Source organism: Erpetoichthys calabaricus, chromosome 8 (assembly GCF_900747795.2).
Source record: "Erpetoichthys calabaricus chromosome 8, fErpCal1.3, whole genome shotgun sequence".
Taxonomy (NCBI): Eukaryota; Metazoa; Chordata; class Cladistia; order Polypteriformes; family Polypteridae; genus Erpetoichthys; species Erpetoichthys calabaricus.
In genome coordinates this window covers 79,363,891-79,382,837 of record NC_041401.2, presented here as the reverse complement: position 1 = coordinate 79,382,837, position 18,947 = coordinate 79,363,891, and the positions used below count along the sequence as shown (strand labels likewise).

Below are 18,947 nucleotides of genomic sequence, written 5' to 3'. Positions count from 1 at the left end.
GGGGATAAACTGAGGGAACAAAGATAAGGAAAAGGTTTTTACAAAATAATCAGAATCATTAAAATGGACATATATGGCAAGTGAAATAACAAAAATAGCACCATATGGTATGCTGTACAAAACAAAAAACATCCCTCTACCAAATTTTTCTTGGGACTCCTAGTCAATACAGTGTTCCAGGTCCCTGATACTCACTAAAAATAAATAAAACAATAATAAATGTTTCTTATGTAAATCAACAGCATGGTTATCTTTAGAAAAAACAAAAAATAAATAAAATAAGACTGACAGAATTGCTCCAGTCAAAGTTCTGACACAGTGATGGTACCGTAATTAAAAAAAAAAAAAACTTTAAAAACACATGTTCTGCATATACAATGCCCATAGCAGTGCAGACTGTCTCATAGCAGCAGATTACCATGACTCATTAGAGAATGCAAATGACATAGACGTTCAAACTGGAGAGGATTCAGATTAGCTTGTGAGACTCACAAAATTAACCTCTACCCATTCCACAACGATTGTCAATGAAATACTCACATAGGCACCCACAATGGAGTTTTTGGCAGCAACAAAGATGAGGCAGATAAAGATGGATGAACCCAGCATGCTTATAGCACAGACCAAAGGGTCGGCACGCTGTGTCTTGAGGCGGCATAATCGTGTAGCAGCTGCCCCAATGATCACACCGAGGAATCCAGTCACACAGGTAATGACTCCAAATATCAGACTATGAGATTGAAGAAGAGAAATAATATATTAGCCCCCTCATTAAGTGCAACCTTCTTTGACCATCCCACCTTTTAGAATAGGTTGAGAGGCAGGTTTTCTATGGTGCAGCTGACCTGTAAGTGTACAATAAATATGACTTCACTTAGAAAGGTGGGATTTGTTTACATCTTTCTCAAATAATGGAGGAAAACAAGATACTTGAGGTTTCTGAATATTTGGAATTTCTATCCAATCCACACCCTCTTATCCTGAACGAGGCAGATGGAAAAATCAGTGAAAAGGGTATAAAACAAACATTATGAAAACTGTGAATTTACAACCAAGCAAGGCTGTCTCTCAGTTACATTATGTCCTATCAGCCTAATAGAAGCACTACAGATATTGGAATGGGCGAGTTTTTCTCAATCTGGTGCTCACCACTACTCCAAAAGTGGCACTGGAGATGCTGTTATCTCTTAAAGAATGCAAGGTATTAATAAGAAACCAATTTTTTAATTTAAGAAGGCTGCCTTCTATTTCTCATTTTGCAAGATTTCTACAGGAAGGTTTGGCTTGGTGTTTCCCTACCTTTTTCTAATGGATGCATTCAGATAATGCAGTGCCTTCTAACACTCCCTCAAACACACAAAATTTAGAAAGAATCCCTCCTACCTGTCCTTGATGCTGCACAGCTCCTTATTGCAGGGCTTTTCTGTCTTCTGTACCACTTGGGCCCTAAAAAGGTACAGAGGGATCCACATTCCAAAGGCACCGGTGGCAAATGATACTGCCGCTGATGCCAGAGATGAGAAGACATAACTGCGGCTGTGGAAGATAATGAAATTGGTTAGTGATGGGACGCTAGCTAGTCTTGGCTTGCAAATTAGGCATAACTTAATCTCAATCCATTGATTAACTGCCTATTCAGTGATTGACAGCTTAGGGGTCTGTCATGTTTAAAGAAGTGTACGATAAAAAATCCTTAACCTCACATTTCATTTCCCTGCTCCTGAGACAAAGTCATCAACTTACTTTTTTGCAAGCGCCTTCATGTCACATGTCCAGGATGTTCTAGTCTTCAGCCTTCCACCTGGCTGGTCAACATTACCTCTTTTTGGTTCAGGGACAAAGAGCAGGATGAGAGTCCCAGCTGTCATGCCTAGCAGTGGAGAAACCTGAAAAGAAATTGAAAGTGTGACAGACTTAAATTCATATAAGTAGAAGTTGCTATGAGACATCTGACTTACCAAATGCACACATGCAGGCAAACATGAATGCACACACAAGTCAAAATTCTTTACTCTTACATCTCAAATTACAATGTACTAAATGAAAGTCTCAAAGTTTGCTTTGCAACCAGCAGGCACTTTTACTTTACTGGTGGCCTTTATGTTTTATATTATTCAGAATTTTACCATATATTTACCGATAATGTGTTACATGAACTTGTTTAAAAAGGGATTTGGCTAGCCATGTGGATTCTGTTTATTTTTCCACAAATTAATGATTCAGTATTTATGTGTTCACTGTTAGCGTCTCCACAATAGAAACAGAAGTTACTGCTATTTATTTTACTGCATCACTTACTCTGGTTGTCTTCCTGCTGGTTTTAACAAGCTGAAAATGCTACTAGAGTCTGAGACATATTAAAAATCACAAGCATGTTGCCCTTGAACAGGCTCTACTACACTTGCTTTCTTCACAATTGAAAGTGTTTCTTTATGTGAAGAACGTCTGATGATTCAATATTTTTGAGCCCACTCTTGTCACTCTCCCTTAGACACAGAAATTACTTTCTATACATCTGCTAGCACGTGCCTAGATTACCTCAACACTAACTCCTAAGTACTTTTCCCACAGATTCCAGTTGGTTGGAAATGCTGTTGCTGACACAGGCTAAACAAAATTTAATCTCTGAGTAGGCTCCACTAAGTTGTTTGTTTTTTCTTCACCTCTTTCACATTATGACTATATGTGTACATGTTGAAAGACTGGTAATATGTTCACATTACATTATTTTACCCCTGAATTGGCTCCAAAGCACTGGCTTCCTGTCTGTTCAGAAACTCATTTTTACTAAACCACAAATTTAAAAAACCAAGGATAACTGAATGAATGAGTTGAAAACCCAAGATTCCCTGAATTTAGAGTCTAAACTGCCATAAGCTACTCATGTTGTCCATTCACCAGTAGACCTTATTTTACACTGAACATTTATTACTTGTCCTTAGCTCCAAGGTCCTGACAAATGTTACATCATTTCATGAATCTCCACTCTTTTTCCTGCTCTGCCTGCATGTAATCATTTAATTTATTGCACTGAAAGTTTTTCTTGACAACCTGAATTTTTCCTTTTGTAAAGTTGTCATGTTATATATGTCCTTGTAACTATTGCTAACGTTAATAGTACTGGCTGTCACCACGCCAGGAATTAAAACCTCTCTATGAGGCACCTTCCACTGAGTGATGCTGCTGCTCAACAAAAAAGAATTATCATGAATGAGCTAGCCAGTGCAGGATTACAGTGATATTGGTTTACTATTATTAATTCAGTAAGTGAGACAAGATCTGGTGAAAAAGGTCCGTACTATGTACATGCAAAATAGAAACCAAGGAGTAGGTAACTACAGATCAAGTCAAATTGAGACGAGAACTATGGCAGGAAATCTACCAAAAACTAAAGATCCAGAACTGAAGCAAGGTTAAAAGAAATTGAGAGGTTTTCAAACATTAAAAAAGCTAAGACGAATTCCTATGACTGATTGAGTTTTATACCCAGCAGGCATAAGAATTCAGAGGGCAACCGGAAGACAAGTAGTTAAGTCAAAAACAATGTACCGAAGGTCAGAACTAGGAGAACTATTAGTAATCTAAGCTAATAATCATGATACAAAATATGAAGTGTGCAAAGAGTTCAAAAACCCCAAGATAAAACAAAGAATTCTTTTTCGAAAAGGTTTGAATGGTTTAGGAATGACCCTTTATCCTGTCACGTCGTGATTTACAGTTCATGACCTCTGATGACATGCCCACTCCAGGATTGTCCTAGCAACAATAGTGCTATCAGAATGGCAGCAATGTACTGACCCAAATCATAAATCAAAATGAAAACTATAACTATATTTCAAATATAAATTAACCCAATAAACACTGAAGGCTATAAAACCCCACATCAGAAGCAAATGATATTCAAAACAGGAGTTCCCGACACTGAGTTACTCCTTAGGAACGTTCTAGACCTTGTTATTGGCATCTGCATCTGCAAATCTGTGAATTATGTACTAGGGGTACATAGGATGTTTGACTAAATAAAATTAAACTGAATCAGTGCAATGAGTCTAGCTTTGACTAATGCAGCTGGTTATAGCAAAATGTCAGCAAAAGCATTTGGAAGTTGTGGTGAAAAACACAAATATTAGTGAGTATGTGTGACCAAAGGCATGGACAAGAATGAACAGTGACAATAATTCCATGATGTGCCCTGTATTACACATTAGGACAGTGTTCACTATGAAAAGTATTTCATTTAAAAAAAGTTGACTTATTAATTCACATAGTTGTAAGGATGCTCCTCAGTGCTTAGGCATTCTGAGATTCTTGGTTGATATACTGTACTCAGTGTTTTTTCTGCTTTGAATCGTTTAGTGTGACTGTGTAAGAATGGCTTTAGGCTGACAGACAGCTATTTACACCTAAGCATTATTTATCATGTGTGAAAATTGTTCAGTGGTGACACTACTCTGTGTCAGCACTCATTTGCAATGGTGAGCCAGTCTTGAGGCGAGATATGTTGTCAGCACTGTTAGCTGCTTCTCTGATCATCTGCTCCAGGCTGCTGTATGCAGAGAGTACATGTTTTACATTTTTTAAGTTAATGGAGAAGGAGAGAACAGCTGAAAAGGTGTAGTTTTTTTGTAGGACAGCATTGTGGTGTGTGCTACTGTCCCACAACTACAGGTACCTGGGTTAATTTCCTGACTCACTCACTGTAAGCATTTTTTGTCTCGGTCTGTGTGGTGATTTTGCTTGTTGCTCTGACTTGCTCTCACATTCCAAAAATATATACTTAAGGTGGATTGATGAGAGTGTGCCCTGTAATTGACTGGAATTACATCTATTTATTACTAGGATAGGTTCCAGTATTCTGTGAATCCATAAAAGTTAGATTGGGTTAGAAAAATGGACAGACAGACAGACTGACTGACCGACCGAATGACCGACTGACCGACCAACCGATAGATAGATAGATAGATAGATAGTGTGGTGGATGGCCGGGGCCCATGCCTGGCCGGGACGCCTCTTCTGCATATGGTCCGGGGGAACAGGCATGGGTTGCACAATACCTCCCCCGGGATGCTGGATGGCAGTGGTGCCTCGGATAGCCAAGGGGGATGGTGTTCTCTTCGGCCCTGTTGGGGTCTGGGGGTGCCACAAGGGGGCGCTGCAGTGGCTCCTGAGCCTGTGTGGGCAGTTCTTCCACCACACCCAGAAGTGCAGACGTAAACGAGCAATCAAGCACCTGGAGCATATCCGGGTGCCTTATAAAAGGAGCCAGCACCCACTACTCCGAGAGCCAGAGTCGGGAGGAGGGAGACAAAGCTTGCCAGGATGAGTGCTGGAGGAGAAAAAAAGAAAGAGAAAAGAATTGTGTTTTGGTGTTTGGGACTGTGTTGTTGTGCTTGTGGGAAGCCGTTTCCAGAAGGGGGAAAAAGAAAATAAAAGACGTGTGCTTTGAACCTGTGTCCTACATCTCTCTGTGTCAGTGCTGGCCTTTACAATAAATGGATAGATCTTTACGTGCCTTCTGTGGAGGGGCAAAAATAATGGTCCATTACAGGAGAAACTGGACAATCAAAAATGCTTATGGTATTACTAGTATGCCTCAAAATTATCAAATGGGTAATTGCTTGTGAGCTTCTTGAACATCATAAAAATATGATGCTGTTTCTCAGAAATTTAAATAGGACTGTGAGACAAGAGCCAAGGGAGGCACCACAGGAATGCCAAATTGTTGTGAGGAATTTAGATACTCTAATAGATTGTGAACCCACTGGGATGAGATAGGAATACTCAGTTATTATAGAGGAATTTCATATGCGTACAACACAACATAATGGTGCAGTCATTGTCTCCAGTGTCCTGGCCCTATCACTATGCATGTGAGTTTTGCATATTCTCTCTGTGTACTGTATATGCATATACATATTATACAAATTAATATATAATATACTGTATGTGTGTGTGTATTATATATTTTATTTATTTTTTTTTTTTCTTTCTTTCAGATACTCTTTTTTTCCTCCTACAATATTAAAGGCTTGTATGTTCATTTAATTGGTGACACTCTGAACTGGCCCAGTGCACCCTACAGACAGCTTTGTCTTTTTTTGAAATACCGGATATATACACTACAGAGTTTCCTCCTGATGTGACAAAGAGAGGAAGCTTACAATGCACCATATATATAAAAATAATACAGAATTTTGTATTATTCTTAGACTACTAAAAAAACAACATGAATTCAATTAGGAATAATTTAAATAATTAATAAGCATTATTAACTAGTGGCTTAATTCAAGACTCAAGGTTCATAATGTTACTGTCACCAAAAGGTTCCATGATTCTTTTAAAAAATAGATTTATAAAGGCTGCCATCTATTGCATTTTTGAATGTGCTTTCAGTGAAAGGTGCTATATAAGGTTAACATCAATTAAATGATAAATAAACTAAAGCAAAAGACTGTAATATTTTTTTCCCTTCTTCTTTATGAGACCATTTTTACTAACATGATTGACCAAATGACTTAAATGGAAATGCACTCTATTTATGTTCCATGAAGCAAAGATGTTTAAATTTAATCAAATGCATTGATGTTTTGCTTTAAAAATGTATGTTCAGTAATTTGACAAAATGCATAACTCCCATATTCTGTAAAATAATAAAAAATGAGGAGTTATAACATGCTGAAAAGAAAAATCAGAGTAAAGAATAGACTCCAGGATTATTTTAATGTATTAGTAACTAATGATTCATAAGTAATGCAACAAATTTAGAAAAAATAAAAACAGTTACCTACAAAGTTAGGTATTGAAGAGTGTACTATAACTGATATTCTGTGCTTAACTTTACCTTTGGAAGTGCTCACTGTATTTTTTATTACCAGAACACTTTGATCTAGATTTTTATTTTTGTGTTTTAACAAATAATAGATCTGAATTCTATTTTGAAAAATCTATCAGATTTGGAAACAAGTATTCACTTGAGTGAGGCTGAAATCAAATGGATGCAAAATAATAATAATAATAATAAAAAAAAAAATAATAATAATAATAATAATAATGGCAGTATATCCATGCATTTATTTTCAACCCATTAATTCATTATATTTGTATCACTATTCATCTATAATTCAAATTTGTTTAATTGAAGGGTGCAGGGTGACAGAGCCTGTGATTAAAACAGTGGGTAAAAGGTATGAACCAAACTAAACACTATTTTAAGTTCCCTTCAGAATAATATGAATCTCTTTGGAATATGGGAGGTTAGGAGTACCCAGAGAAAACACATGTGGACAAAGGATAACATGCAGGTTCTTATAGACAATGATTAGGTTGAGAAGCAGGACTTGAAATTCTAATTGTGAGGCAGCAGTGCTAAACATTGCATTATTGCATTACCATGGCTCCCATTAGTATTAGGCAGCCAAACAATATTGCATAGCATCTAAAGAACTTAATTCTAACCCATAGAATTGCCAGTACAGTCCCCACCTTTCAGTATGTTATCCTGAACAAGTCACATAGGCTGCTTGTGTGAAAAATGTAAAAAATACAAGAGAACATTTGTTGAAGAGATATACACCTATAATATATACAGGTTTTTGTTTGCCATTGAATGGCTCTATATAAAATATGATTTTTGTGTGTATTATTGTTATTATTATTATACATTTATCAATATGGTGCTTTAAAGAGAAACTGGCCTTACTATTAAAAGTCATTTGTAAGCTCATTGTATAGAGTCATTATGTATGGTACATGTTTCATACACACCAATGAGCTGCAACTAAGTGTCTGTCTACAAATAAATACAAGACAGTAACACAGGAGCAATGAAGAGCAGTAGAGTGGCATTCTTTGGAGTCCACATAAGTGTATGCGTGAATCAGAGTGCGTGGGAATAAGAGCCACATACTTGATTTATAAGCCTCTGCAGTTTCTGGCACAAGGGTGTTGGCTGTTCAGCATTTTGAAGAGGAGAGCTGATTAAGGCATTTGAACTATGCCAGTTATCGTGCCAAGTTTTATTTTCTTAACTGATGGGAGCAACTGCACCAGATACAGTTTATAATATTTTGGAAGTCAAAGCACAAGACGTATCTATGTATTTTTGGATGGGTGGGTCAGAAACAGATTCAGAAACCTATCTATCTGTAAATATTGAGTACAGATTAAAGATACAGAAATCTACAAACAGTATGCATGAGTTTAACTGTCACTAACCATTTCTTAGATACAGTACATTGGTAGACTAATTGATTTCTTTATCTTTCTCTAACATGGGGTGAGTGGTGGCTCTGAGGCTACAGATCTATGCTAGCAATTGGAAGGTTTCTGGTTCGAATCCCGTAAACACCAGAAGTGACTCTACTCTGTTGGGCCCTTGAGCAAAGCCCTTAACCTGTAATTGCATTGTTTTGGGAATAAGGTCTACACACCCCTGCCAATATCACAGATTTTGTGTAATAAAAAATTGAAACCAAGATAAATCCTGTCAGAACTTATTCCACCTTAACTGCAAAAGTGATATCTATACAAAAAGAAGGTGAAATCAAATCAAACGGTTCAGTGAAAAAAGGAAAAAAAATTCATACAAAAACCTGGTTGCATTAGTTTGCACACCCCTGAAACTAACACTTAATTGAAGCACGTTTAGATTTTATTACAGCAGTCTTTTTGGGTAGGAGTCTATCAGTTTGGCATGTCTGGACTTGACAATCTGTGCCCAATCTCCTTGCAAAAAATTTCTGGATCTGTCAAATTACGAGAGCATCTACTGTGCGCAGCTCTCTTCAGGTCACTCCACAAATTTTCATTTGGATTAAGGTCTGGGCTCTGGCGGGGCCATTTTAAAACATTGATCCTCTTCCTTTAATGAAGCTACTGCTTTGTTGGTTTTGATGTATGCTTTGTATCATTGTCTTGCTTAAAGGTGAAGTTTCTCTTCATCTTCAGCTTTCTAGCAGATGCTTGAAGGTTTTATGCTAAAATAGACTGATACTTGGAGCCATTCATGATTCTGTCCACCTTGACTAAAGACCCAGTTCCAGCTGAAAAAAAGCAGCCCCAAAGCATGATGCTGTCTCCAGCATGCTTCCCTGTGGGTAAGGTGTTCTTTTGTTGATGTTTTTTTGGAATTATGGCCATATAGTTCAATCAGACCATAATACATTTTTCCACCTGGTTGTGGGAGACTGTGTATACCTTTTTGTAAAGTTTAGGCAGGCTTGGTTGTTTTTCATTCTGAGAAAAGGCTTTTGTCTTGCTATCTTACCCCATAACCTTGACATATGGCCTCCCTGACCAGTTTTCTCCTTGTTTTCTTATCAATCCTGTAGGGAAATCCTGATCTTTGTAGAGTCACTGTTGAGACATATTTTCTCAACTTGTTGATGACTGTCTTCACCATGTACCATGGAATGTTTAATGCTTTGGAAACCTTTTTGTACCCCTGTCCTGATTGATACCTGTCAATGATAAGATTCAATTCATGTTTTAAAAACTTTTTGTGGACCATGGCTTTTGGAGTATGTTGTAATCAAGAGGGTGTCAGAATAATCCTACAGCTACACCCAAACTTTATTTGAGTTCAATAAGAGCTACTTTACTTCCCATGGGCTCACCACCTATGGGAGGGGCCAAGGAGGTCGGGTGCAGTGTGAGTTGGGTGGTGGCCGAAGGCGGGGACCTTGGCGGTCCGATCCTCGGCTACAGAAACTGGCTCTTGGGACGTGGAATGTCACCTCTCTGAAGGGGAAGGAGCCTGAGCTAGTGCGCGAAGTTGAGAGGTTCCGGCTAGATATAGTTGGACTCACCTCGACGCACAGCTTGGACTCTGGAACCAATCTCCTTGAGAGGGGCTGGACTCTCTACCACTCTGGAGTTGCCCCTGGTGAGAGGCGCCGAGCAGGTGTGGGTATACTTATTGCCCCCCAACTTGGAGCCTGTACATTGGGGTTTACCCCGGTGGACGAGAGCGTAGCCTCCCTTCGCCTTTGGGTGGGGGGACGGGTCCTAACTGTTGTTTGTGCGTATGCACCGAACAGCAGTTCGGAGTACCCACCCTTTTTGGAGTCCCTGGAGGGGGTGCTAGAGGGCATACCTTCTGGGGACTCCCTCGTTCTGCTGGGAGACTTCAATGCTCACGTGGGCAATGACAGTGAGACCTGGAAGGGCGTGATTGGGAGGAATGGCCCCCCTGATCTGAACCCGAGCGGTGTTTTGTTATTGGACTTCTGTGCTCGTCACGGATTGTCCATAACGAACACCATGTTCAAGCATAGGGGTGTTCATATGTGCACTTGGCACCAGGACACCCTAGGCCTCAGTTCGATGATCGACTTTGTGGTCGTGTCGTCGGACTTGCGGCCACATGTCTTGGACACTCGGGTGAAGAGAGGGGCGGAGCTGTCAACTGATCACCACCTGGTGGTGAGTTGGCTTCGATGGTGGGGGAGGATGCCGGTCAGGCGTGGTAGGCCCAAACGTGTTGTGAGGGTCTGCTGGGAACGTCTGGCAGAGCCCCCTGTCAGAAGTAGCTTCAACTCCCACCTCCGGCAGAACTTCAACCACATCCCGAGGGAGGTGGGGGACGTTGAGTCCGAATGGGCCATGTTCCGTGCCTCTATTGTTGAGGCAGCTGACCGGAGCTGTGGCCGTAAGGTGGTCGGTGCCTGTCGTGGCGGCAATCCCCGAACCCGCTGGTGGACACCGGCGGTGAAGGATGCCGTCAAGCTGAAGAAGGAGTCCTACAGGACCCTTTTGTCCTGTGGGACCCCGGAGGCAGCTGATAGGTACCGGCAGGCCAAGCGGAATGCAGCTTTGGTGGTTGCTGAGGCAAAAACTCGGGCGTGGGAGGAGTTTGGGGAGGCCATGGAGAATGACTTTTGGACGGCTTCGAGGAGATTCTGGTCCACCATCCGGCGTCTCAGGAAGGGGAAGCAGTGCAGTGTCAACACTGTATATGGTGGGGATGGTGCGCTGCTGACCTCGACTCGGGATGTTGTGGGTCGGTGGGGGGAATACTTCGAAGACCTCCTCAATCCCATTAACATGCCTTCCAATGAGGAAGCAGAGCCTGGGGACTCAGAGGTGGGCTCCCCCATCTCTGGGACTGAGGTCACCGAGGTGGTCAAAAAAGTCCTTGGTGGTAGGGCCCCGGGGGTGGATGAGATACGCCCGGAGTTCCTCAAGGCTCTGGATGTTGTAGGACTGTCTTGGCTGACACGCCTCTGCAACATCGCATGGACATCAGGGACAGTGCCTCTGGATTGGCAGACCGGGGTGGTGGTCCCCCTCTTTAAGAAGGGGGATCGAAGGGTGTGTTCCAACTACAGAGGGATCACACTCCTCAGCCTCCCTGGAAAAGTCTATTCAGGGGTCCTGGAGAGGAGGGTCCGTCAGATAGTCGAGCCTCGGATTCAGGAGGAACAGTGTGGTTTTCGTCCTGGTCGCGGAACAGTGGACCAGCTCTATACCCTTAGCAGGGTCCTGGAGGGTGCATGGGAGTTTGCCCAACCAGTCTACATGTGTTTTGTGGACTTAGAAAAGGCATTCGACCGTGTCCCTCGGGGAATCCTGTGGGGGGTACTCCGAGAGTATGGGGTACCGGCCCCCCTGATAAGGGCTGTTCAGTCCCTGTACGATCGGTGCCAGAGCTTGGTCCGCATTGCCGGCAGTAAGTCGAACCCGTTTCCAGTGAGAGTTGGACTCTGCCAGGGCTGCCCTTTGTCACCGATTCTGTTCATATCTTTTATGGACAGAATTTCTAGGCGCAGCCAGGGTGTTGAGAGGGTCCAGTTTGGTGGGCTCAGGATTGGGTCACTGCTTTTTGCAGATGATGTTGTCCTGTTTGCTTCATCAGGCCGTGATCTTCAGCTCTCTCTGGATCGGTTCGCAGCCGAGTGTGAAGCGGCTGGGATGAGAATCAGCACCTCCAAATCCGAGACCATGGTCCTCAGCCGGAAAAGGGTGGAGTGCCCTCTCAGGGTTGGTAGCGAGATCCTGCCCCAAGTGGAGGAGTTCAAGTATCTCGGGGTCTTGTTCACGAGTGAGGGAAGAATGGAGCGTGAGATCGACAGGCGGATTGGTGCGGCATCCGCAGTAATGCGGGCATTGCATCGGTCTGTCGTGGTGAAAAAGGAGCTGAGCCGCAAGGCGAAGCTCTCAATTTACCAGTCGATCTATGTTCCTACCCTCACCTATGGTCATGAGCTATGGGTAGTGACCGAAAGAACGAGATCGCGAATACAAGCAGCTGAAATGAGTTTCCTCCGCAGGGTGTCTGGGCTTTCCCTTAAAGATAGGGTGAGAAGCTCAGTCATCCGGGAGGGGCTCAGAGTAGAGCCGCTGCTCCTCCGCATCGAGAGGAGTCAGATGAGGTGGCTCGGGCATCTGATCAAGATGCCTCCTGGACGCCTCCCTGGTGAGGTGTTCCGGGCACGTCCAACCGGGAGGAGGCCCCGGGGAAGACCCAGGACACGCTGGAGGGACTATGTCTCTCGACTGGCCTGGGAACGCCTTGGGATTCTCCTGGAAGAGCTAGAAGAAGTGGCCGGGGAGAGGGAAGTCTGGGCATCTCTGCTCAAGCTGCTGCCCCCGCGACCCGACCTCGGATAAGCGGGAGACAATGGAAGAGCTACTTTAATTGATGTTAGGTGTATAATAACTACAGTTTGTGATGAGACTTGCTGTGTTTGGTTGATTCTGAACGCAGCCACATCCTTGATTATTAAAGACTGTTCACACTACTGAAACCAGGTTTTTATAGGATTTGTTTTTTGATTTTTTTTAATAAATGCTGAGAGGATTTACCTAGGTTTTATTCTTTTATTACCCAAAATCTGTGATTTTTTGGTGTGCAGACTTTTTACGTTCAATGTAAAACTGTTTTCCTTGGTTATAAAGTAAGCATTTTCTATATTTTTTTATAGCTGACAAAGACAGACTCTCTGTATGAATGGGGTCCTTAGGGGATAGTGCCTGCTAGTCTAATTACACAATTAGCGCGTTTGCTGGCTAGTGAAGAGTTTACAGACACTGTGTGTGTCATCAGCCCCTGAGGATACCATGAAAAAACAGAGATGGACTAAACAAAATAAGGAAAGAAAAGGGAAACCAATGCCAGAAGGGTCCTATAATATTTTTTCTACTCACATGCCTTGCTCGCTCTGATTTTGATCTGGTGAGGTTATGTCTTTCATTTGGAATTGACAGACCTTTGAAAAATACCTTAATTTCTGACAGAATCCTCCAAGATAACAATTGATAGTATTTGTGAGGAGTGCTGGAAGTTCAAGATGATGTAATATATTGCTCAGGCACCTGCTCATTTTGTGCATAATGCAACTTAAGCCCCTACACCACCCCATCCAATGTAATGTAAATACTCCACTAATATGTAAAACTCACCCTTAGAGCCCAATGCCAGTCTCCAGCTGCCTGTTTAGCACTTGAACCCAGGATATAGCCAAGACCGCTGGACATCATACAAAGAAACATAAAAACAAACAGAGAAAAGTAAAAAGAAATATATTAGTTAAGAAAATTTTAAAATACTCCAGTCTTTCATTTAATGGTTAACAAAGCCATATACTTGAAAAAACAATACATGTAATATAAATTAGTCAGTGTTATTTACACAGGCAAGTAACTGTTGCATTTAAGCCAATGGTTTTGTGACTTCAAGTCCATCCACGGTTTTACTTAGCTATAATGCCCCAGATGGACTTATTTGAAGGACCCATTGGTTGATAGTGACACTTTGTGATAACCCACATGTTTTTTTTAGTGCTGACACATTTTCCCTTCAACCAACACTGCAAAGCATTTCCTATCCATGAATTAGAAGGTTATGTGGATAGACATTTTGACTATTCTATTGGCACTGCCCACACAAAGTCTGACTACTCCCAGGGGAGTGCCCACTGCAACAAGTTAATAGAGTAATTAAGTGACAACTAAATACTTAGTGCAAGCACTAAGTAGCCAACCTGGGACCAAGAAATTACTTTGATTGTTGCGAGATAAGGGAAACAGAGACTAGTGTTCAATACTGGATCCACTGAAGTCAAATCAGAATGAAACGGCATTTGCAGTAGTATAAGTGTTGGACTGAGGCAGTACTCATGAGGGTAACATATGACACACTGGTGTCAAATAAATCTTTGTGGAGTGAAATAGGATACACTTCTGTAAACAGAGAACAATTATGTTGGACTTGAAACAGGGCCCTTTGGAGTTAAATGGGCATGTGGCACTCAAGAAAACCCTACCTAGCAGAAAAACCCAGGGGAATAAAATGAGTCCTGCAGTAAAATAATGCACTGGTAGAGTTGGATAGACCAACTATACTGAAGGAGCCCACTGAAGAAAAGTTAAACCTAATAGAGTTGAACAGAGCTGGTAATGGGCTAGGCACAGCAGAGAGCATTGCCATCTCACAACAGTTGGATATATAGCTGTCCTCTTCAAGTATGTGTAGTTTTCTCCCTGGGACTCCATTTTTTTCCAGGTATGACTGGCACCTCTATATTGGCTCAATGTATGTATAATTGAATGTACTGTGGGCCTCAGCCCTGATGTTGCTAGGGTAATGTTCTTCTCTGTCTGACCTTATACTGGATAAAATAAGTTCAGAAAGGATGATGATTGAATGAACAGATGGGTGTGAGTAAAATAAAACTGAATGGAGTGAAAGACAACCACATGATGGCATTAGATAGATACTTTATTAATCCCAAGGGGAAATTCACACATTACCAGCATGATCCCCAAATGGGGTGCCTTTCATGTAGAATTTGCATGTTGATGTGGCTTTTCCCCAGCAGTCCAAAGAATCTGTATTAAGGATGGTAATTGTCCCTGGTGTGAGTGTGTGTGTATGGATATATATGATCATGTATTGTTCCAGTGCCCATTAAGCCCCAGCTCCTAATTACCCTATACTGGATTAAATGGTTTCAGAAAATAAAATAGGTGCATGAAACACAGTATACTGGAATGATTAATCCATCTGTTTTTAAACCCATTTAATACACATTTAAAGCTGTAGAAACTGGGGCCTACCTGGTAGAACTGGGTCTAAACCCAGTATGAAGCATCAGCTTGCAATGATAGTTTAGAGTAACCATTTGACAGGTAAGAGGAAACACACTGACACATAGAGATTGTGAAACAAATAGTGTCTACCCTGGGTGGTGAACCCTATCTCCTGGAATCATGAGACAGCAGTGCTAATCTTTTAACCAAACAGCCATCATGCCTTTCTGGAACGAAACAGTACTCCCATTGTAAATTTCATTTTAAAATTACTAGGAAAGTGTGACTAGCAGGCTGGAAGTGACTGGCTTTTCTCAGTGTGGACTGATGTTGGTTGAAAAGCTTACTGTTATGTCTTTGAGGACTCATTAATTCAAATTTATTCTAGGGTTACCATCTACACTTTCTGTCATATGGAGCTGGACTAATATTCTCTACAGTACTAAGGAGACTTGCATCAAATCTGAGACTGTTCAAAGAATCAACACAGAGTTGTAGACAGACTAGCAATGTTTTTTATTTTATTAGTTAGGTTAGGTTTGTAAAGGATAACTCAAAAGTCCAACTCTTAAAACAAAATTACAGTCTGAATGTGAGGAAGACTGTCAAAAAATGAACACAGTCAAAATGACACCCCTGTCAATGCACTTCCATTTATATTATTTTCTATCTGCATGTGAAAGTCATAGGGCAGGTGGCAGCAGCCTGTTTACAAAATCATTACAAAATCTCTGTAGCAAAGAGAAGCATCCAGTTGAAAACAAGGAAATTAAGGTACATCTTTAAACATGGGGCAGTAAATGTCCTGCAGAAACAACAAAACTCCCCCCGAACACCACACCCCATTACATTGCTAGGTGATTGACCCCAACTGGTCAGTCTCCAGACACCCAGTGCACAATTGTGCCGCATTTCCTGAGCAGATTGTCTCTGTCTGAGATCACTTCCTGGTTACAGGTCATACTAACCCTACAACAACAAACAGAAGTGCAGTTGTGATGGTGGGAGTGTGCAGGGGGGTTCCTGTGCAGGCCTGATTGACCCCTCCTTATTGTTCTGGACTTTTTCTTTTAAGTAAACAAGTCCTAAATTGGGAAGCAGGAAAATGAACACTAATCCATCCATAGATCAGCAGATAGAAGGCTGAAAAGAGGAGATAAGGGTTTAGGCATAGTGGCCTAGGAATGAATAAGATGGGGGTAAAGGTGGGGTGCCAAAGGAGAAGTGAGGGAAGAAATAAATAAGGCTAAAGAAAGATGGAAACAAATCCGGTTAGTATAGAAGAAATTAAGTAATAAAACAGAGAGATGGGGTGGGTGGATAAGAGTCCAAGCAGCAGATGTGACCTAAGAAAGAGTAGGAGACAAAACTATAAAAGGTCAGAGAACATCAGGTGAGGCAGAACAGGTCACAGAGTCAGAAAAGGAGTAATAAAGCAACATGCTACAGTACTCACCTGCCCAGTGGTATGGCAAAGTAAAAGATGGACAGCATCATTGTCCTGGTATTGTTGGTGAATAGGTCTCCAATGATTGTGGGAGCAATAGATGAGTAGCTGGACTCCCCAATACCAACCAGGCCTCTTGACAGAACAAATGCCCAATAGTACTGCAGAGAAAGAAAAAAATAGTTACTTTCTGTGTGATTTTAAAACAGTAAGTTTTAGCAGTTTGATTCCCCCCCACCCCATCTTCAAAACACAACATTAACCACTTCATATGGAGACTCAGCTCCAGACCTCTACAGACTGGAGAGAAAGCCAATTTTCCAGTTAAACAGCCACTCTGTTAAAAGAAATGAGCCCACATGAGCTATTTCTTGTCTTGTCATTTTAAAAATTCCCAACAGCCTCTAGTAACCCTTTTTTTATTTATGTATGCTGAGTGGTCACCAAGAGTAATTTTTTCCCCACTCCAGTCATTTTATTTTTCTCAATAAAATGTCCCCATTATTTACAGATCGATGAACTGGAAAGATGACTAAAAACATTACTGCCCCACGTAACACATGGCTATATCTCCAGGGAGCCTCTCCCCCTTCCTCTACAGCTCACAGCCAGCCGCTTCATGGCAGATACCATCATGTCACTGGGGGTTCAGGGATGTGTGTCTGTGCATGTGTGTAGTTGGTGTGATAAGTATGTTTGACTTGTGAGGCACAGCAGTTTGAGATGTGTACACTTACATGCTTATAAGTGCATGGGAGAAGTCCGAACACTTGTGATGGATCACCTGTTTTTCACAAACGGTCTGAGATGTCAGCATCTCTTGTGTGGTATGCGTAGGAGGTACCTGCACAATCTGGTCCGTGTAGACACATGAGCATACTAGCACATCTAAATACGTAAGATGTCTGAACATTTATGTTTTGTATAGCACTTGCATTTCTGACATGCCTATACACCTTTGTTTTTCCATGCATGTGACGTGTGTTTATATGCATATAAGATATGTTTATACCTTTCCATATGTATTAATTGGCCCCACATTTGTAAGTTTGCATATTCATGTGAAATGTAATGTATGCACACATGAGCAAGAGAATAGATGTGAGATGTGCTTATGATTGTTGGTATGAATGTAAGAGGTGTGATCATTAGTTACACATTTGTTTGCATATTTATGTCAGATGTACTGTATGTATCGGAGTAATATTGTCAGATACATGCCTGCTCAGGTGTTAGGTTGGATATGTGAACATTAATGTTTCTGGATACTTGTGTGTGTATCCAAATGAGATATATGCTGCTTGTATTTGGGTAGCCCTGTAAGATACCTGCACATCTATGCGTTCTACGTAAATGAATATAAACTGGTGTTGGTATACATTTGAGATGTGTAAAAGATGTCTGTGTGCAGTATGCCTATGAGATAGATGCATGCATAACATTACATAATGTTCTCAGATCTGTTTAATCAAGTTCAGGGTCACTGGGAGTTGAAGCCAATCCTGACAATACTGGGAAAAAGATTGACATTTCATTGCAGGGCCAAATCGTGGACATGTCCAAACCCAAATAATTTGGAATCACTAGATAACCTAGCCTACTTATCTTTGCAAATGTGAGAGGAAAGTTGGGAGTATTCAGAAGAAAAGTCAAAAGTAGAACTTTCAGACTCCTCATGGACAATGTCCAGACATAGGACTTGTACCCAAGAAACTGAATCTATGAAATTACATGGGGCCAGGGGCCAGCTCATCAGGTAATCTGATTTGTGTTTTCTGTTACTTACAATGAAGCCCTTTATTTTTGTAAATTCTTATTTATCATTTGGGAGTTCCAGCATGTTGCATGTTAGATGGACATGCAAATAAAAATTTTCACCAGCCTCTGTACACACAACTACTACTAATACTAATCACCATGCCACTATTTTGCCTTGATTTGCAAGCAGTTACAGGTATTTCATGTGTGCCTATGGTATAGATATATTTGTATGTAATAGCTTTCATATACTGTACATGTTAATGTTTGCACACACACACAATTTTGTTTAAGTATATGTGCACGCATACGTGTGAAAATATGATTATGACAACTATGTTCATGTGATCTGATTTGTGCGCAGGTGTGCTTTTCTAACTGCGAAATGCATTAGGTCCACACGCGCTTATGTAAAAGATGTACGCGTATACATGTGAGACAGAATGAATACATGTACATTTGCGTTTAGGTCTGACTTATATGTGCGTATCCACTCGTGATCTGTGCCCCTTCAGAACTACTGTGCGCTACTTCAGTCACAGATGCCGCTTGTCTTGAAGAAAAGAGCTCTGTATGCCGCTCGTTTCATCTGGGTACGTCAGTTCAGAAAGCGCCGTGCCACCGATTGGAACTGACAGCACCGTATGAACTCTAGTGCGTCTGCCGAACCTCCTCGGGGAGCTCAGCGTAAAGCTTGGGAGCACATTCTATA

General features: G+C 41.4%; 1 protein-coding gene across 1 annotated transcript in view; it reads right to left on the bottom strand.

Moving 5' to 3' along the window:
• The window catches only part of LOC114655726 (sphingosine-1-phosphate transporter SPNS2-like), a 72,352-nt gene that overhangs the window by 6,112 nt on the left and 47,293 nt on the right, over positions 1-18,947 (bottom strand). Inside the window, exons 4-8 of the mRNA XM_028806924.2 lie at positions 16,487-16,638; positions 13,402-13,468; positions 1,744-1,886; positions 1,384-1,536; positions 541-730 (exon numbers count right to left, since the gene is read on the bottom strand). Coding sequence (XP_028662757.1) covers positions 541-730; positions 1,384-1,536; positions 1,744-1,886; positions 13,402-13,468; positions 16,487-16,638 — 705 coding nt within the window. The remainder of the gene's footprint in view (positions 1-540; positions 731-1,383; positions 1,537-1,743; positions 1,887-13,401; positions 13,469-16,486; positions 16,639-18,947) is intronic.